The 18,242-nt window shown below is 44.3% G+C and overlaps 1 protein-coding gene and 1 long non-coding RNA gene across 2 annotated transcripts; both read left to right on the top strand.

The window, feature by feature from the left end:
- The first annotated feature begins 3,858 nt into the window (after positions 1 to 3,858).
- LOC310800157 lies at positions 3,859 to 8,918 on the top strand. The gene is made up of 4 exons (XR_014553854.1): positions 3,859 to 4,088; positions 6,633 to 6,741; positions 6,909 to 7,025; positions 8,517 to 8,918. It is a non-coding gene; the product is annotated as an uncharacterized lncRNA (long non-coding RNA).
- A 5,097-nt stretch (positions 8,919 to 14,015) lies between these two features.
- On the top strand, positions 14,016 to 16,377 carry LOC310800155 (tripartite motif-containing protein 16-like). Its single transcript, XM_083662742.1, has one exon. The coding sequence runs from the start codon at positions 14,031 to 14,033 to the stop codon at positions 15,705 to 15,707; it is 1,677 nt and encodes a 558-aa protein (XP_083518868.1). The 5' UTR covers positions 14,016 to 14,030; the 3' UTR covers positions 15,708 to 16,377.
- The last annotated feature ends 1,865 nt before the right edge of the window (positions 16,378 to 18,242 follow it).

Genomic DNA, 18,242 nt, shown 5'->3' with positions numbered 1-18,242 from the left:
GGAAATTCTCGGATGAACAGCTCTGTGTTGATTAGCCTAATGTTTCCGTGGCATTTTGATTAACTTTATGATTACATTTCTTTTGGCGCAAATGTTGGTTTAACAAATCTAACGGTGAGGCTATGTTGTTGTACCCCCCCGGTACAGTGTGTGTAGGGCAGCCCAACCTAACGTTAGCCCAGTGCATGAGCCAGGCTGCCTGGTCTATTCTCCGACTCTGTATATCCCACTGAGCTATATCTTATTTATGCCTGGTATATCATTACTAAGAGAGGAGCTTGTGAAGAACGAACATCCCCACAGTCAAAGCATTTCCCCGAGATATGCATATAAAAACGTTTGTTGCTTTACTAGCCTACAAAAAATAAAACGTCTGTTTGTATGTGATGCTAACCCGTTAGCGATGAGCTAATGGTGGTTGTGTACTACTAGGCCTCATCTTATACCCGGGACGGGAGTTAACGTTATAAAACACATTTCCTGTCAGTTGGACAACCTGGTCAGTTCTGAAAATATGTGTCTATTATTGTGTTATTCCAGCTATCGTTATCGGTTGTTAAGTTATATTAAGCCGATAAATAATGAAAAACAGCTGACTAGCGAAAGCGGCTAACGTCATTGCTAGTCTGCATGTTAAAACCATTGTGTACCTATAACGTAGCTGGAGTAACTCATAAAACACATATTTTCTGAACTTACTTCAGTCCCCAACCAACGTTAATTCCTTGCGCACCTTTCTCAAAACAATGTTCTTTTTATTGCGGTCCATTGATGTCTGGTAGCCAGCACAGCCAACCCATGAACCACCCGACTTCCAGGGAGCGTTAGATAACATGAAGCCGTGTGTCTCGTCTATGACGATAGATCTATAAAGTGCAGAGCCTGTCCAGCCAATGACGGCTTGAGACTGGCTGCCACAGCTGTCAATCATCCATTTTTATCCCTTTTTATATGTCAAATAACTACTTAAAAACAAACTGATCAGAAAAATGACCACTTGCACAGGCATTAGCATGATAATGACTATCTAAAATGATACAAACCACCTTTGGAAAAAAAGTATCTGACGTATACTGTGATTCGGTTGTGATTTTCCCATCCACTAACATGGGGAGGCGGGCCTTGTGACCTAATACTGGATTCAACCGCCAGAGCGGCGATCTAACATGCAGCGGCTTCACTGAACGGGACCAATGCTCAGTCCATCTATAAGATGTCCATGGTGTGTGCCTGTGTGTGTGTGTGTGCGTGTGTGTGTGTGTGTGTGTGTGTGTGTGTGTGTGTGTGTGTGTGCGTGCGTGTGTGCCTGTGTGTGTGTGCGTTCTCAGCATCAGTGACTGATATTTTCCTCACCTTTGCTGAAGAATTCATTTGGACAACGTTCCTCTCCTCCTCTGCCAGATGTCTCTTCCCACCAAGCAGCTCTGTAGGTACAGCAGGGTTACATTGTGCTCATCAATCAACATATCAGCAATAGTACGAATCAGCGTGACGTCACTTGCCACCCAGAAATGCTGAACCCCGTGGCAGTTAATAGTACGAGTGCTCCAAACAAACGTTAATATCTCAAAAACTATACATCATATCGCTTATATTTTGACATTCTGAGTAAGAGCAGAAGTAGCTCAAGAGTTTGATGTATATGCATGTCGTGAACTGTCACAGTTTTTAAAACGTAAACAGAGATAACTGTTCCCAAGAAAGATATCCTACACTACCCAAACAATAAGCCACATATAACTAAGGAGGTAAAAAGATGCATTAACAAAACGAAACTAGCTTTTGAAAATAGGGAAAGGATGGGGGCAGCTGCAGCACAGAAAGAGCTGAATCTGTTGCTGAGGAAAGCTAGAGGCAATGTGTCTCGTCAAGGATCCTTTACGACCAAAACCTTTACCACAGACTGAGCAATTAAATTGTTTATCTCCTGTGTGGACTATCATGTGTTTCTTCAAGTCTCCTTTATGACCAAAACCTTTACCCCAGACTGAGCAAATACATTGTTTACCTCCTGTGTGGACTATCACGTGTCTCTTCAAGTGTGCTTCATTAGCAAATCTTTTACCACAAACTGAGCAGCTGAAGTGTTTCTTCCTTGGAACTTCACTGTTTTTCTGTGAGCCTAAACCTGACTGAAGTTCACTAGTTTCCACCCATTCATCATCATTGTCTTCAGTCTCAGAAGAGTCTGAAGTCTTGTCATCACTAGTTGGTTGTGAATTACTATCTAGATGTAAGTATATAAAGTTCCTGGCTGGTTCTGATACTCCACAGTCCTCTTCATCAGCTTCTGTTTTCATCTGTTCAGTTGAGCAGGTGGCTACAGGCTCTGCCTCTCTGTTCTCTTCAGTTTGGCTTTGATGAAGCTGTGAGGACTGAGGTTTCTCTTCCTCCTCTTCACTCTTCACAGGGACAACAGAGAATGGGAACATGGTGATATCAGCCTCCTCCAGCCGTTGAAGCTGCTCTCCCTCCCTCCTGATCCAGAGTTCCTCTTTAATGTCTGGGGGCTCTGGTCCCTCCTGAAGCTGCTCTCCCTCCCTCCTGATCCAGAGTTCCTCCTGTTCCTCTTTAATGTCTGGGGGCTCTGGTCCCTCCTGAAGCTGCTCTCCCTCCTGACTGATCCAGAGTTCCTCCTGTTCCTCTTTAATGTCTGGGGGCTCTGGTCCCTCCTGAAGCTGCTCTCCCTCCTGACTGGTCCAGAGTCCCTCCTGTTCCTCTTTAATGTCTGGGGGCTCTGGTCCCTCCTGAAGCTGCTCTCCCTCCCTCCTGATCCAGAGATCCTCCTGTTCCTCTTTAAGGTGTGGGGGCTCTGGTCCCTCCTGAAGCTGCTCTCCCTCCCTCCTGATCCAGAATTCCTCCTGTTCCTCTTTAATGTCTGGGGGCTCTGGTCCCTCCTGAAGCTGCTCTCCCTCCCTCCTGATCCAGAGTTCCTCCTGTTCCTCTTTAATGTCTGGGGGCTCTGGTCCCTCCTGAAGCTGTTCTCCTTCCCTCCTGATCCAGAGTTCCTCCTGTTCCTCTTTAATGTCTGGGGGCTCTGGTCCCTCCTGAAGCTGCGCTCCTTCCCTCCTGATCCAGAGTTCCTCCTGTTCCTCTTTAATGTCTGGGGGCTCTGGTCCCTCCTGAAGCTGCTCTCCCTCCTGACTGATCCAGAGTTCCTCCTGTTCCTCTTTAATGTCTGGGGGCTCTGGTCCCTCCTGAAGCTGCTCTCCCTCCTGACTGGTCCGGGGTTCCTCTTTAATGTGTGGGGGCTCTGGGTCCTCCTGGTCGAGACTGGGGCTCCACTCCTGCTGCTCAGCGGGAACTAACAGCTGCTGGAGGTCTGGAGGCAAGGCTTCTCTCCGTAACCGCACAGCGTCCAGCAGTTTATCTTCATCACCCGCAGTTAGGTGCTGCTTCACCACAGCTCTCAGCTTCTGGACTTTAGACATTTTAATTTTCACACAGTGACAGGAACTTTTCCTCCTGAACTTTACTGACAAACCTCCCTCAAAGCTCCAATAGCTTCACAGCTAACGTTAGCTTCACAGCTAGCTAAACCATTCATCTGAGTCCAGTGAGTCTTCTTCCTCTGATCAACGGAGCCCTGGTTCCACTTCATATATTCGTGATAATATCGTCCGCACATACGAGTCTTCTGTTTGTAAATTAAACTTCTTAAAGTATTATAAACGGGAAATAGGCTAGTATGCTACTGCTAGTGCTAACGTTACTTTGGACACAACATACACACACTTCCTGGTTGCTGCTGGGACGTACCATTACAACATGACTCTAGAGGGGGGTTTAACCCCATAACAGTTGGTGGGTGTACGCTTTTCGTTCCGCCGTTTACAGCGCCGGATAGGGGTAGTTTGTTTACCAAAATGCTGCTCGGCTGATCCCTCGTATAAGTATTTTACGAAATGTCTACGGGAAAATAAATGAGATGCATCTAATTGCAGCGCTGATGATGTTGCTCCCCTGGGTCTGATCACCGGCGACACGGACAGCAGCACCGCTCCCCTGGGTCTGATCACCGGCGACACGGACAGCAGCACCGCTCCCCTGGGTCTGATCACCGAGGACTCTGTGCTGGAGGAGGACGAGTGAGTGTTCAGTGTATTATTATTATTAGCCTGCCTGCTCGGTAGACCGTGACGGGTCCGGGAGCGGGCGGCATTTGTCACAATTGTGATCATGTATCAGATAGCAGCGTCAGCGGCAACATACATAGAGACTAGGCCTCTCTATGTGGCATTTATCATGACATTGCCCGCTTTAATATACCTCTAAAGCAGCTTAATACAGTTACATGGCTGTATGGAGTGCTGCTAATCTTCCCAGTAGATCTGGATTATGCCCAGGAAGAGGCTTTGTGGCTATAAAGGTTCAGGGCAGCAGGCTGCTGCTGGATGATTATTTAACCCTAGAACACAAACGTGATTTAAAGTCACACCATCACTAACGTCGGGTGTATTTCACCCGATGCAATGTTAGCCTGGGTGAACCCAGCCTCCACGTGATCTGCTCTCAGACCTGTTCTCAGTCACTAGTGACTGGGAACTCTCAGAGCAGATCACGTGGGGGCTGGGTTTACCTAGGCTAATGCAATGTACCCCATAAAACATACTTCTCATCAAAATATCTTAAACAATACATGAGTTACTCTTCTTTTGTTTTTAAAAGTGAAATATCACAAAAAACACAAAAAAGTTTATTATGGGGGACACTATAAAAAATATGTCAAATTCGGGAAAAATGAGGTAATCGTTATAAAAAAATCCCCCCCCCCAAAAACAAAAACAAAAAAAACAGGAGCTCCCAACTTCTCCTTCGGTCCACCCCACCCATTCATGGGACTTGTGTGGTGAAAAAAAAAAAAAAGTCAGCACAATACCCCTAACCCGAAGATATTTTACCCTCTATCACTAACGTCGGGTGAAAATCACCCGAACACGTAGCCGGTAGAAAAAAACATGAATGGGAGCAGGGAAACAAACCTACATTCAATGACGTCAGTGAGCATCCTGAAGGTACCTAAGGACCCGCCCACCTCAGACAGCAGCAAGACAATGAAAATAACGTGAATTCAATTGTCCGGGTGAAAATCACCCGACGTTAGTGTTCTAGGGTTAAAATGAGGCTCCCTAACTATCATCAGCACCAAAGAGCCTGACTGCTCAATTACAAGATGTAACTGCCCACACACACACACACACACACACACACACACACACACACACACACACACACACACACACACACACACACACACACACACACACACACACACACACACACACACACACACACACACACACACACACACACACAGGGTATGATTGAGCCATCTCTTCTCTTGTCATGACAAAGTTGTTACAGTTTCAAAAGGCATTAACAGCATTTCATCAACAGCTTATAACTATGGGGTAACCGTAAATCCCCATGTAAACAAAGCCATGAGTTGTGTGGCAGTGTCTCCACAGGAGGCGCTATCCTGCAATTATCCAGTGGGCTTTATATATCTATCTATCTATCTGTATTGTATATATATATATATATATATATATATTTAAGCAATATATCACGAGAGCAAGTGTGTTGTGGTGAATATATCCGCCTGATCAGTTGTTATCCCACGAGGCCGCAGGCCGAGTGGGATAACAACTGAGCAGGGGGATATATTCCACAACACACGCTGCTCGAGTGCTATATTGCTTTTATAAAAGGGTTCCAAGTATAATAATATAATAATAATAACACTATAAGTCCGACTGGCATGGTATTCTGAGAGTCAGTTGAAACACTACTGTAAGGCGGGACCTCTAGCAAGAAGATAGACCTGCGGGTGATTTGATTGGATCGTTCTGGAGACTGAAGTTGACATTGGCCAATCCTGGCGCTTGACTGAGAGCTTTCTGGAAACCCAGGCAGCTCGAGCGCAGCGTTGCATTCTCAGGGCTTGCCCGACACCAACTAACGTTACGGGGTTAAATGCGGAGTTAACAGCCTTTCTTTTGCAAAGAAGACATTAGCCCGCATCTATTCTTGTACAAAATATCATTTTCTGCGAAGTATTAGTAAAGTTATAAGCGAAGATCGATTCACAAGGATCTGACAGCTGTCTCCGCAATTTTTTTTCTACCTTGTCATTTGAGGTACGCCTTATTATTACTCTCTTAGTAAGAGAGTTGCCATGGCAACCAATAACCCATGGCCATGGGTTATTGAACTCGGTTACTGGAATTATACAATGGCTGTGAACCAATCAGATTGCTTGATTTGAGAGAGCCATTTTATAATATATATATATATATATATATATATATATATATATATATATATATATATATAGGCTAAGCACATTTACAAGCACATAAGCTCTGTATGTAACTGGTGGCACTGTGTTGTAATTTTGGAGTGTATGTATGTTTTTTCTTTATTTCTTTTCTTTTCCTGTATCTGAGTGTGTTCGTTTTTTTGTGTTCTAAAAAAATTAAATTGAGGGGTAAAAAAGCAACAAAAAAAAAAGCTTTCCACTGACAAACTAGTGAAAAGCATTTTATTGTGAAGAAATGAAAGGAAATGCAATGTTTCAGGTGTCAGAAGTTGGAAAAGACATGAGCTGTGTTCTTTCTTTCCCCCCACAGAATCTGGAACGCCTTAACGGACAACTATGGGAAGATGATGGCGGTGGACTGGAAACAGTCTCGAACACGCTCCCTCCACATCCTCATGTTCAACCTGGAAGAGAAACCGGTGTGTTGGACTACACCCCTCCCTTCCATGCCTCATATATAATGTTTTAATTTACCCCTCCTATCCAACCCCTCCTCTCCTGCCCTTTCAGTTCATCCCACAAATCTCAAATATTCATTGTGCTAGCTTCAGGGTTTTGATTAAATCTCCCCCATCCTCTTTGGCAGAGAGCGAGTGATGGAGCCACGGAGCTGTCGGACGAGGAGGGGCTGAGGGAGCAGCTGGACATGCACTCCATCATCGTCTCCTGCCTCAGCGAGGAGCCGCTCTTCACAGCAGAGCAGGTAAAGCCTCCTTTATACTCACCATGCCGTGAAGGGCGCAGGGGTGGAGCGAGGGCCGGGCGCGTAAAATGACATCAATGTGTTGGGCGCTACCTCCGTAGGGCGCCCACCGTGTACCTGAAGATTTCTCTCCCTGCCCGACCTCCGCACGGCTTTTCTCCAAACATGGCCGCTTTCGAGCCACTGAGGCCCTGAACACTGAGCTGTGTTTTCACCACATTTCTTGACCCATGTGGTAGGCTAAACTTTGATTTGCAACTGTTCGTTTTTAGTCATTTCAACAAGTAAATGTGTTGTGTTGAGAGCATGATTGAGAGAGATTAAAAGCAGCACAGAGTAGGCTATCAGGGCTGAGAACTGAAACGGCTTTCAGTAAAAACAAGTTTGGTGATTCATTCATGTGCTGATGTACGGTCGTTTGAGAGTGAAAGCGCACTCAGTAGGCTACTGCACATAATAGCGTTTCATTCCGACTTTTCACGGGCTGTTCTCACTATTACCATTGTACAATAATCGTGCGTTCCTTTATCGCAAAAGAACTGGGATGTGGAGGCTAAATTACGTCAGATCCGTTTTGTTAGCATTCCATTTGCAGAAAAGTTGAGCTGGGAAGTTCACTGTTCACTGGTCGGATCCACTCGCTAGCCAGGCTAGCCATTGTTAGCAATAACAGTTGATAACATGGCATATCGTGGCATTTTGCACATACAAACACTGCAGCCTCATGTCCACACAGATAGAAGTTAGGCAGTGCTGTGTGTACAGCTGATTTAATGAGACACAAACAAGACAGAAGTGCTAAATAGCATTTATACGATTATAACTACTGTTATACATCAGGTAGTTCCGGCCGAGCAATTTGATTGGACAAGAGGGATCTTACGAGTGCCTATATTTCACGATAATGCACTGGCGCTTCACTGTGTGTAGGGTAGGCTATATCACTCCGCTTCACAGCTGCTCTAATCAACAAAACAAACACCAGCCACGTTACATTGAACGTCATTCAAAGCGTAACCGAGAGCGCAAAGATGGATTTTTTTGCTAACATAACTTTTGACTTAAACTATGAATGCTCGTCAGAAGAGGACGAGGGGGAGCAACATTCTTCTGCGGAAACCTCCAGGTTTGCTCATATTTCACCTGCAGAACTTGACGATTTGGAGAAAAACAAAAACGAAGCATACACTGTGAAGCAAACAGTCTGGGCTGTGAACTGCTTTCAAACTTGGCTACGTTCAAAAACTATGACCATCAACTTCCAGTCAATTGAGAAGACAGAGCTGAATACTGTTTTGAGGCAGTTTTATGGATCGGTACGGACGAACAAAGGAGAGCTATATGGGATAAGCGGTTACCTTGGGCTTCGCGCTGGTTTAAATCGCCATATCAACGAGCCGCCTCTCAGCCGTTCATGGAATTTAATGCAGGATGCTGAATTCAACGAGGACGGTGATTAGTGATACTTCGCCACACATTTTTGTCTTGCAGGTCTGAAAGCTCGTTAAAAAGTTATTGGCGACCATCCACGGAGAGCAGGAAAAGGTGGAGCAACATACTGTCAGATCAAACAAGCTCATCCTCGGTATCCGACATGCCTCCTGCAAAGCGACAGTCAACCATGCCGTCACCAGACTCTGTTCTCTTCACTGGCTGTACAATAAATGGAAACGTGCAAATCAATGTGTATGACAAAAAGTAGACAGCCTGCAGTTATTAGGCTGATTAGGCTACATTTTCTGCAAAGGGAAAGCTGGGGGGACTATTTTTGTTGGCGGAGGAATAAATACAGAAATCATCTATTTTCTCAGCTTTTTGTCATTTTTTTTAATCAGCTTTGTTTAATAGAACTGTTGTATAAAAGCAATATCACACTCGAGGTCGTGCATTGTTGGCTAATATTGGCACTGCTGTGATTATCTACGGCACTCGGCCTGCGGCCTCGTGCCTGCGACCGAATCACAGCAGTGCCAATATTAGCCAACAATGCACTCCCTCTCGTGTGATATTGCTTAATTGTTGCGCGGAGCAGCCATCTTGGATTTTTTTAGGCACCATGGCACCTACTGGACTCATTGAAGACTTTGATGTCAGGCCTTACTTGTGAGGCCTCTGTGCTGCACACTCATATCCCAGTTGTTTTTGCCTTTTATCTATTTTTGTCCTTTTGATACAAAACTGTATAAATGAACATTCTCTGTGAGATACTTAGAGAGCCCAGCTGACTCTGATAGCGTCCAATTCTAAATAATATGTTCAAATCTCTGTCTATTCTATCTATACTCTATAGATCTACTATACAATGATTACTAACAGCTATTATATGTTGTTGAGTTTTATTTGGAGAGCTGAATAGGCTCTGGCACCATTTTGCTTTTCCTTAGACTGTGATTTATGCTTTGTGAAACTCCTCTGAAGATTGTACCTGGGTCTGCCTCCACACCACTAGGCGGAGACAATGACCCATGAAAAAGCTATTTAAGCACTTCCTTTTGTATGTATTTTTCACTTTGACACTGACGAAGGCCCGAACCAGGCCGAAACTGTTTGTCCTAATAAATGTTGTCCATGGGAGCTATTTAAACTTGTGTTGCGAGCCTTTTTTCATTTAGATTCTGTGTTTTACCTTCTTTTTCTCTCTCCATCTTTGGTACTTAGCTCTCATTGTGTGTGTGAGTGTGTGTGTGTGTGTGTGTGTGTGTGTGTGTGTGTGTGTGTCTGTGTGTGTGTGTGTGTGTGTGTGTGTGTGTGTGTGTGTGTGTGTGTGTGTGTGTGTTACCAGGCTTTAGTGATTGAGTGTGTGATCAAAGTGAATGTTTGCAAAGATCAATTTAAAAAAATCCCCAGGAATGAATAAAATATGTCTTCTGATTCATTCCAGGAAGTACATACTGTAGCCTACATAACACTTGCATGAATGTAGAAAATAAGACTTTAACATCGGGGGTTGATATGTTCCAGTTGTCACCTTTACAGACACACGTGTTTACACATGTTCTCTTTTGAAACACCAAAAAAGTTTAGGAATTTTAAGTTTAAACTTAAAGTTGAAACAGATTATTTATTTGTTAAGATTAACAGAGAAATTATTAAACTTGCACTTTGAAATGATATCTGTGTTTTCTGTGATCATTTGGTAAGAACATTATTCAAGCCTTTAACTGCTGCTCTGCATTGAAAGACACTTTTTAAGGGGAACCTTTTAACACACATTTCAAAATAATCGCTCTTCACAATGTCAATAGAGCAATTGTCTTTGTGCCCTGGCATGTGGCCTTATCGTGCGTTCCTTTATCGCAAAATAACTGGGATGTGGAGGCTAAATGACGTCACATCCGTTTTGTTAGCGTTCCATTTGCAGAAAAGTTGAGCTGGGAAGTTCACTGTTCACTGGTCAGATCCACTCGCTAGCCATTGTTAGCAATAACAGTTGATAACAAGGCATTTCGTGGCATTTTGCGCATACAAACACTGCAGCCTCATGTCCACACAGATGGAAGTAGGCTGTGCTGTGTGTACAGCTGATTTAACGAGACACAAACAAGACAGATGTGCTAAAAAGCATTTATACGATTATAACTGTTGTTATACTGTTGTTGCGCGGTGCAGCCATATTGGATTTTTGAGGTTGGGGCTGCTGAGGCTCCTACGAGTTTGGAATGGGAAATACCAGCTCTAGTGACGTCACGTCCCAGCTCATGAACTTTGAACCGGTAAGATTACCAGTTCCCAGTTATAAAGGAATGCACGATTATGCCATAAAAATAAATTTGTGACCCTGAAGGCCACATGGCCTTGCCCCTAAAATTATGAAACCCCCCCCCCCCCCCTTACTTTGTTGCAGTCTATTTAAATATGAAACTGTGGTCACATGACCTCAAGCAGTCTAAGTTTGAAACTGTGGTCACGTGACCTCGAGCAGTCTATTTAAGTTTGAAACTGTGGTCACGTGACCTCGAGCAGTCTATTTAAGTTTGAAACTGTGGTCACGTGACCTCGAGCAGTCTATTTAAGTTTGAAACTGTGGTCCCGTGACCTCGAGCAGTCTATTTAAGTTTGAAACTGTGGTCACGTGACCTCGAGCAGTCTATTTAAGTTTGAAACTGTGGTCACGTGACCTCGAGCAGTCTATTTAAGTTTGAAACTGTGGTCACGTGACCTCGAGCAGTCTATTTAAGTTTGAAACTGTGGTCACGTGACCTCGAGCAGTCTATTTAAGTTTGAAACTGTGGTCACGTGACCTCGAGCAGTCTATTTAAGTTTGAAACTGTGGTCACGTGACCTCGAGCAGTCTATTTAAGTTTGAAACTGTGGTCCCGTGACCTCGAGCAGTCTATTTAAGTTTGAAACTGTGGTCACGTGACCTCGAGCAGTCTATTTAAGTTTGAAACTGTGGTCACGTGACCTTGAGCAGTCTATTTAAGTTTGAAACTGTGGTCACGTGACCTCGAGCAGTCTATTTAAGTTTGAAACTGTGGTCACGTGACCTCGAGCAGTCTATTTAAGTTTGAAACTGTGGTCACGTGACCTCGAGCAGTCTATTTAAGTTTGAAACTGTGGTCACGTGACCTCGAGCAGTCTATTTAAGTTTGAAACTGTGGTCACGTGACCTCGAGCAGTCTATTTAAGTTTGAAACTGTGGTCACGTGACCTTGAGCAGTCTATTTAAGTTTGAAACTGTGGTCACGTGACCCCGAGCAGTCTATTTGCTATAATCACCCTTTTAGTTCATCCCCTGGACATGTTGCAATGAAAGTGGAAGTTAGTTAGTTCTCTAGCATTGTTGACATGAGCTGTGGACCTCCAATATGGCCACTAGAGGGCAGCATCCACCAGCTGAAAGCCCAGCAGTGATGGCACATAATAGAGCCATGGCATGGACCCCTATTCCATTAGATACAAATAAACAAACACAGAACACAATCAGCTCAAACTAGCTCATTCTTGGTAGCTACTTTATTAATCTCCTCTATTGGGGCTTGGTTAGCCCTGGTTTGTTTGGATGTAAATGGAAATTGGAACTACAGTATAACAAATACTTCAATATTACCAACACATCAGTAACCATGGAAACATACCATTGTGATGTACATATGATTCATTGTGCAGCTCTGGATTGTCAGATATCGATGGGCATATTCTAAAAAGGCACAGAGTGAATGAAGATCAGGGTAGGGTTAGGCAGCCTACCTTCAGAGTTCTCTGTCTGGAAGGAATCCCATCAAGCACTGCAGTAACATCTTTGTCCAGTTTCAGGATGGTGTAGCACTCAGCTATCTTGTATTTCCCTTCAATCTCTGAGGGCAAAACTCTGAAAGACAACAATACAAGAGAGCTTCAACCACAGCAAATGATGGACAGAGCCACAGCTTCTTAGCCACTTGGAACTAGAACTGTCTTTGCCATCTTGTGCTATTATTACTGCTCGGGACATACTGTGTCCCAACTGAGGATGAGATGGTTCCACAAGTTGCAAGGCACTGTAGGAACACCACAAAGACAATTTCAATGGGAGATAAATCGTACTGTAATATTATCTTTTGCAGTTGTGCACATTAGACAGGTACATCCTTATTATATATATATTTTTTCTCCCCAATTGTACTTGGCCAATTCCCCTCGCTGTCCTGGTCGCTGCTCCACGCCCTCTGTCGATCTGGGAGTTGTAGACTATAGCACATGCTTCCTCTGATACATGTGCAGTAGCCAGCCGCTTCTTTTCACCTGACAGTGAGGAGTTTCACCAGCAGGACATATTAGCGTGTGGGTGGATCACACTATTCCCCCCAGTTCTCCTCCACTCGGAGCAGGCGCCCTGGCCGACCAGAGGAGGCACTAGTGCAGTGACCAGGACTCATACGCCACGGCTTCCCACCCGCAGACACGGCCAATTGTGTCTGTAGGAACGTACTGACCAAGCTGGAGGTACCGCTGCCGGGAAGTGAACGCGGGTCTCCACGATGGTAGGCGAGGGTTTTGACCTCCACACTATACCCAGATGCCCAGGCAGGTGCATTCTTCAATCACAATCACATTACAGACTAAAATCACAAAAAGAAACAAAAAAGACAACATGTGGTACAATTGGTTTATTGTTTATTGTTTATTGTGGATCCCCATTAGTCTGCACCAAGGTGAGACTACTCTTCCTGGGGTCCAAACACATAACGTAAAAACATAAAACAGTAACATTGCTGATTGCTGATGGTTGATTACAGTTTAACATTGATAGTTATTCAATTCTTTTTTTAATGTACTTTTTATATTATTTTGCAGAACATAACATTCCCTGACATAGGAGCTTTTACATCAGATAATACAAAACATCAAAAAGAGGCAACATGTGAGAAATGCACCTTTGCCTATGAGGACATTTACAACAGAGTGGGATGATTTACAGAGGAGTTTAACAAACTTTGTTCAGGTTCCAGGTATAATGTAACACAAGTCCATCTTTGTACATCTTTATACATACACGCGCGCATTATTCACTCATTATTCTATTACAGCTACGTAAAAAATCGCTCACAAACGTGTGTGTGTGTGTGTGTGCGTGTGTGTGTGTGTGTCTGTGTGAGAGAGAGAGAGAAAGAGAGAGAGCGAACCATTCTAAATTGTTAATTTACACAAGCCACTTCCAAAGCTTTGGAACTTTATATTGAAATGTTGCAGGGATAAGGGGGGAGAGAGATTGATTGCTGTTTGTATTTAACACTCCTCTTCCTGGAATAAAGCAAAGCCTGATCACCCCTCCCTCTTCTGCCCGGTCTCAAACACAGCCAGTTCTATTCTCTCCACATATTTCCTGTTCCTCCCCTTTCACAGATCTGCCAGTTTAAAGATGGGTGTAAACATGCTGTGAAGTGCAAGAGCTGACCAGCCCATTCACTGCAGATCAGCACATGAACATGAAGACAACAACAGAGGTTTGGTTTGGAGCAGAGCCCAGCTTGTTTCAGTTCAGAGGAAGTGAAACTATCTGACTCACTGTCACTGAGAAGTGAAATGGCGCAGCAAGGAATTCAGCTGGACGGGGGAAAATGGTGCTGTTCGATCTGTCTGGATCTACTGAAGGATCCAGTGACTATTCCCTGTGGGCACAGCTACTGCATGAGCTGTATTAAAGACTGCTGGAAGGAAGAGGATCAGAAGAAAAGAAAAAAAGAAAAGAAAATCCACAGCTGCCCCCAGTGCAGACAGAGCTTCACACCGAGGCCTGTCCTGATGAAAAACACCATGTTAGCAGAGTTGGTGGAGGACCTGAGGAAGACCGGACTCCAAGCTGCTCCTCCTGATCGCTGCTATGCTGGACCTGGAGATGTGGGTTGTGATGTCTGCACTGGGAGAAAGCTGAAAGCCCTCAAGTCCTGTCTGGTGTGTCTGGCCTCTTACTGTGAGCAGCACCTCCAGCCTCACTATGATGCAGCTCCACTAAAGAAACACAGGCTGGTGGAAGCCACCGTGAAGCTTCAGGAGAACATCTGCTCTCGTCACGACGAGGTGATGAAGATGTTCTGCCGTACTGATCAGCAGTGTATCTGTTATCTCTGCTCCGTGGACAAACATAAGGGCCACGACACAGTCTCAGCTGCCGCAGAGAGGACAGAGAGGCAGAAAGAGCTCGGGGTGAATCGGCAAAAAATCCAGAAGAGACTCCAGGGCAGAGAGAAAGACGTGAAGGTGCTACAACAGAACCTGAAGGCCATGAATCTCTCTGCTGATAAAGCAGTGATGGACAGTGAGAAGATCTTCACTGAGCTGGTCCGTCTCATTCAGAAGAGAAGCTCTGAGGTGAAGCAGCAGATCAGATCCCAGCAGAAAGAGGAAGCGAGTCGGGCTGAAGAACTTCAGGAGAAGCTGAAGCAGGAGATCTCTGAGCTGAGGAGGAAACACACTGAGCTGGAGCAGCTCTCACACACAGAGGATCACATCCACTTCCTCCACAGTTACCCCTCGCTGTCACGTCTCAGTGAAGCTACAGACTCACCCAGGATCGATACCCATCCTCTGCGCTACTTTGAAGATGTGACTGCAGCTGTGTCAGAGGTCAGAGATAAACTACAGGACATTCTGACAGAGGAACGGCCTAAGATCTCACTGACAGTGACTGAAGTGGATGTTTTACTGCCACAACCAGAGCCCAAGACCAGAGCTGACTTCTTACAATATTCACATCAGATCACATGGGATCCAAACACAGCACACACACAGCTGTTATTATCTGAGTGGGACAGAAAAGCAACATGGATGATTAAAGAACGGTCATATTGTGGTCACCCAGACAGATTCACTGACTCCCGTCAGGTCCTGAGTAGAGAGGGTCTGACTGGACGTTGTTACTGGGAGGTGAAGTGGAGCGGGTATGTTAGAATAGCAGTCTCATATAAAGATATTAGCAGAACAGGAGAGGATGAAAGTGGATTTGGACACAATGACAAGTCTTGGTCATTAGTGTGTGGCAGCAGGAGTTATCAGTTCACACATAAGAGTCTCACAACTCTCATCTCAGTCCCTCTGTCCTCCAGAGTAGGAGTGTACCTGGATCACAGAGCAGGTATTCTGTCCTTCTACAACGTCTCTGAAACCATGACTCTCCTCCACAGAGTCCAGACCACATTCACTCAGCCTCTCCATGCTGGACTGATGTGTTTTAACACTGCTGAGCTGTGTAAGCTCAAGTAGACAGGACTTATTAAAGCAGCTGTGTGTGTGTGTGTGTGTGTGTGTGTGTGTGTGTGTGTGTGTGTGTGTGTGTGTGTGTGTGTGTGTGTGTGTGTGTGTGTGTGTGTAGTGTAGTGTCTTAGCTCTCATTGCCGTGGTGTTTCTGCACTGCACTTCCCACAGATCACGTCAATCAAACATTGTGGGGGGGGACTGTGCTGTCTTTTTCCAAGTTGAATTTTCTGTGGATGATGTTTGATTTCCTGTAGGTGGCGCTCTTTTCTTTGCCTTATATCAGTCAGTGATAGCGAATATCCAAACACACGTGTCCAATGTCCAAACAAAAACCGGTTTAAAATATTGTACAAAAATATGATTTTCACAAGGTGGTGGTGGTGTTAGATTACATGTTTTATGTATGTATGTATGTACGTATGTATGTCTGTATGTCTGACTGTATGTGGATATTTCTATAGTATGTGTTGTTATACAAGTATAAATATAATAATTTAGTATTGTGGAAAAGGGGTGGGAGTTAATAAGTTATACTTCTTCTCACTCCTTTTCGAATATGTCTATATTTGTTACCCCTTCATCTTTATTTCATAATACTATTTCAATCGACTTGTTAACGTGTGTAATTTTGAAGGCCCTGTATATTGTCTCTGTTTTGTTTACATACATATTCAAAATAAACATGACAAACAAACAAACACACACGTGTATTCATATGAAAACATAAACTGTTGTGTGGCCTATATAGTTCTTATTGTTGTGTATTTCTATTGTGACTGTTTCTGTCCCACTACATGGGCCTTAATGGACAATGCACAATGCAAGTCAAAGCTGCTCATTACGGCCCACCACAACGATAAGCAACAATTATAGCTGCTGCGCAGCAATGGGTCGTGGCCGGGCACTGACAGAGATGCTCACATAATCTTTTGCAATTCCAAGTCAAGTCTCAAGTCTTTTAGCTATAGTCCAAGTCAAGTCTCACAAGTCCAAGTCAAGTCTCAAGTCTTTTAGCTATAGTCCAAGTCAAGTCTCACAAGTCCAAGTCAAGTCTCAAGTCTTTTAGCTATAGTCCAAGTCAAGTCTCACAAGTCCAAGTCAAGTCTCAAGTCTCTTTATCATCTGCTGCATGCCATCCAGTCTGTTTAGAACACTGCATAGCTAAAACTAAGAGATTCAAAGCATGTAGGCTACTGTATTATCCACACTCTATTAGCATAAATCATAATGCATGCAGTATCAGCATTGATTAGTTGACATTATTATTAGTAGACATTTCCTTAAAGGACGGCTTTACCGTGGGGAATATGAATATATATTAAATCTCACGCCCCTAAGGTTTTCGAATCCGTTGAAATTTTTGAAATTGGTTGTTTACTCCCAGAGATATCAACCATCTCTCACATATTTTTCGGGCCAGCCGACGCGTTACGCGTCATCTGGCCCGAGTCCGCCTTGCGGAAGTCGAGCGCCTATGAACTACAAGTGTTGTGAGCCATGGTCCCGCCTCTAGAGGTCCTCCACGCCCCTTCAGAGGTCTCGAAGAAAAGCAAAAGGCAGCCATCTTTTTCAATCGCCTAGCCTATGGTAGCTAATATTAGCTTCCCATAGCTCCTTGCCAAGAGATATCTCGGGAACGGAAGCACCTACAGACACGGGACTGGCGGCATTGGAAAGCTCGTCAAATTTTACATCTAGTAGTAGGTGCGTTGAAGTAACGAAATCAACGCTGAGCAATGTACCCGATTTTACACATTTTTACATGAAATAGTTACAACATCAAACTCCTACGAAAATGCCTTAAAATGCATGAATTTTTTTTTATGAAGACATCTCCCGACATATATACTACTGTTTAAATTTGGTGCAATTTGGAGGCAATTTTTTTTTGATTTTTTTAATTTTTTCTTCTACTAAATCTTTTTATGTCGAAGCCTTCTTCTTCTTCGACTTTTATGGCGGTTGGCAAGCATATATGTGCATTACCGCCACCTACTGGAGTTTGATATCAGCCAAATGCCTGAGGGGTGGGAGTGGAAACGAAGGCCACGCGAGCCCAGTGCATTGTGGGAAATGTAGGATTTCGGGTTCCCGCACCCGCCCCTCCCCTCCACCCCCCCCCCCCCCCCCCTCCCACACAGAGTGGATTTCGGTTGATATCTCTGGGAGTAAACAACCAATTTCAAAAATTTCAACGGATTCGAAAACCTTAGGGGCGTGAGATTTAATATATATTCATATTCCCCACGGTAAAGCCGGCCTTTAAGTTAATACACACACAAATAAAGATTGTTCACAAGTCCCAAATCTCAAGTCCAAGTCAAGTCTCAAGTCTTTGAGGACAAGTCTCAAGTCACTGTGTGTGTGACTTAAGTGCTGGGCACTGATGACATCATCAGTGATGTCACAACACTGATGACATCATCATAAGTGTGTGTGTTTTCCCAGGATGGCAAGGGCATCTGTCCCACCGTTCCCCAGGATGGCGAAAGCATCGATGCTCTTTAGGCTATACATGAGGGCAGAATTCTAAATATTGTC

The sequence above is a fragment of the Poromitra crassiceps genome (assembly GCF_964638095.1).
Source record: "Poromitra crassiceps genome assembly, chromosome: 29".
NCBI lineage: Eukaryota > Metazoa > Chordata > Actinopteri > Beryciformes > Melamphaidae > Poromitra > Poromitra crassiceps.
Note: the sequence above shows the minus strand (reverse complement) of the source record. Positions and strands in the feature narration are given on the sequence as shown.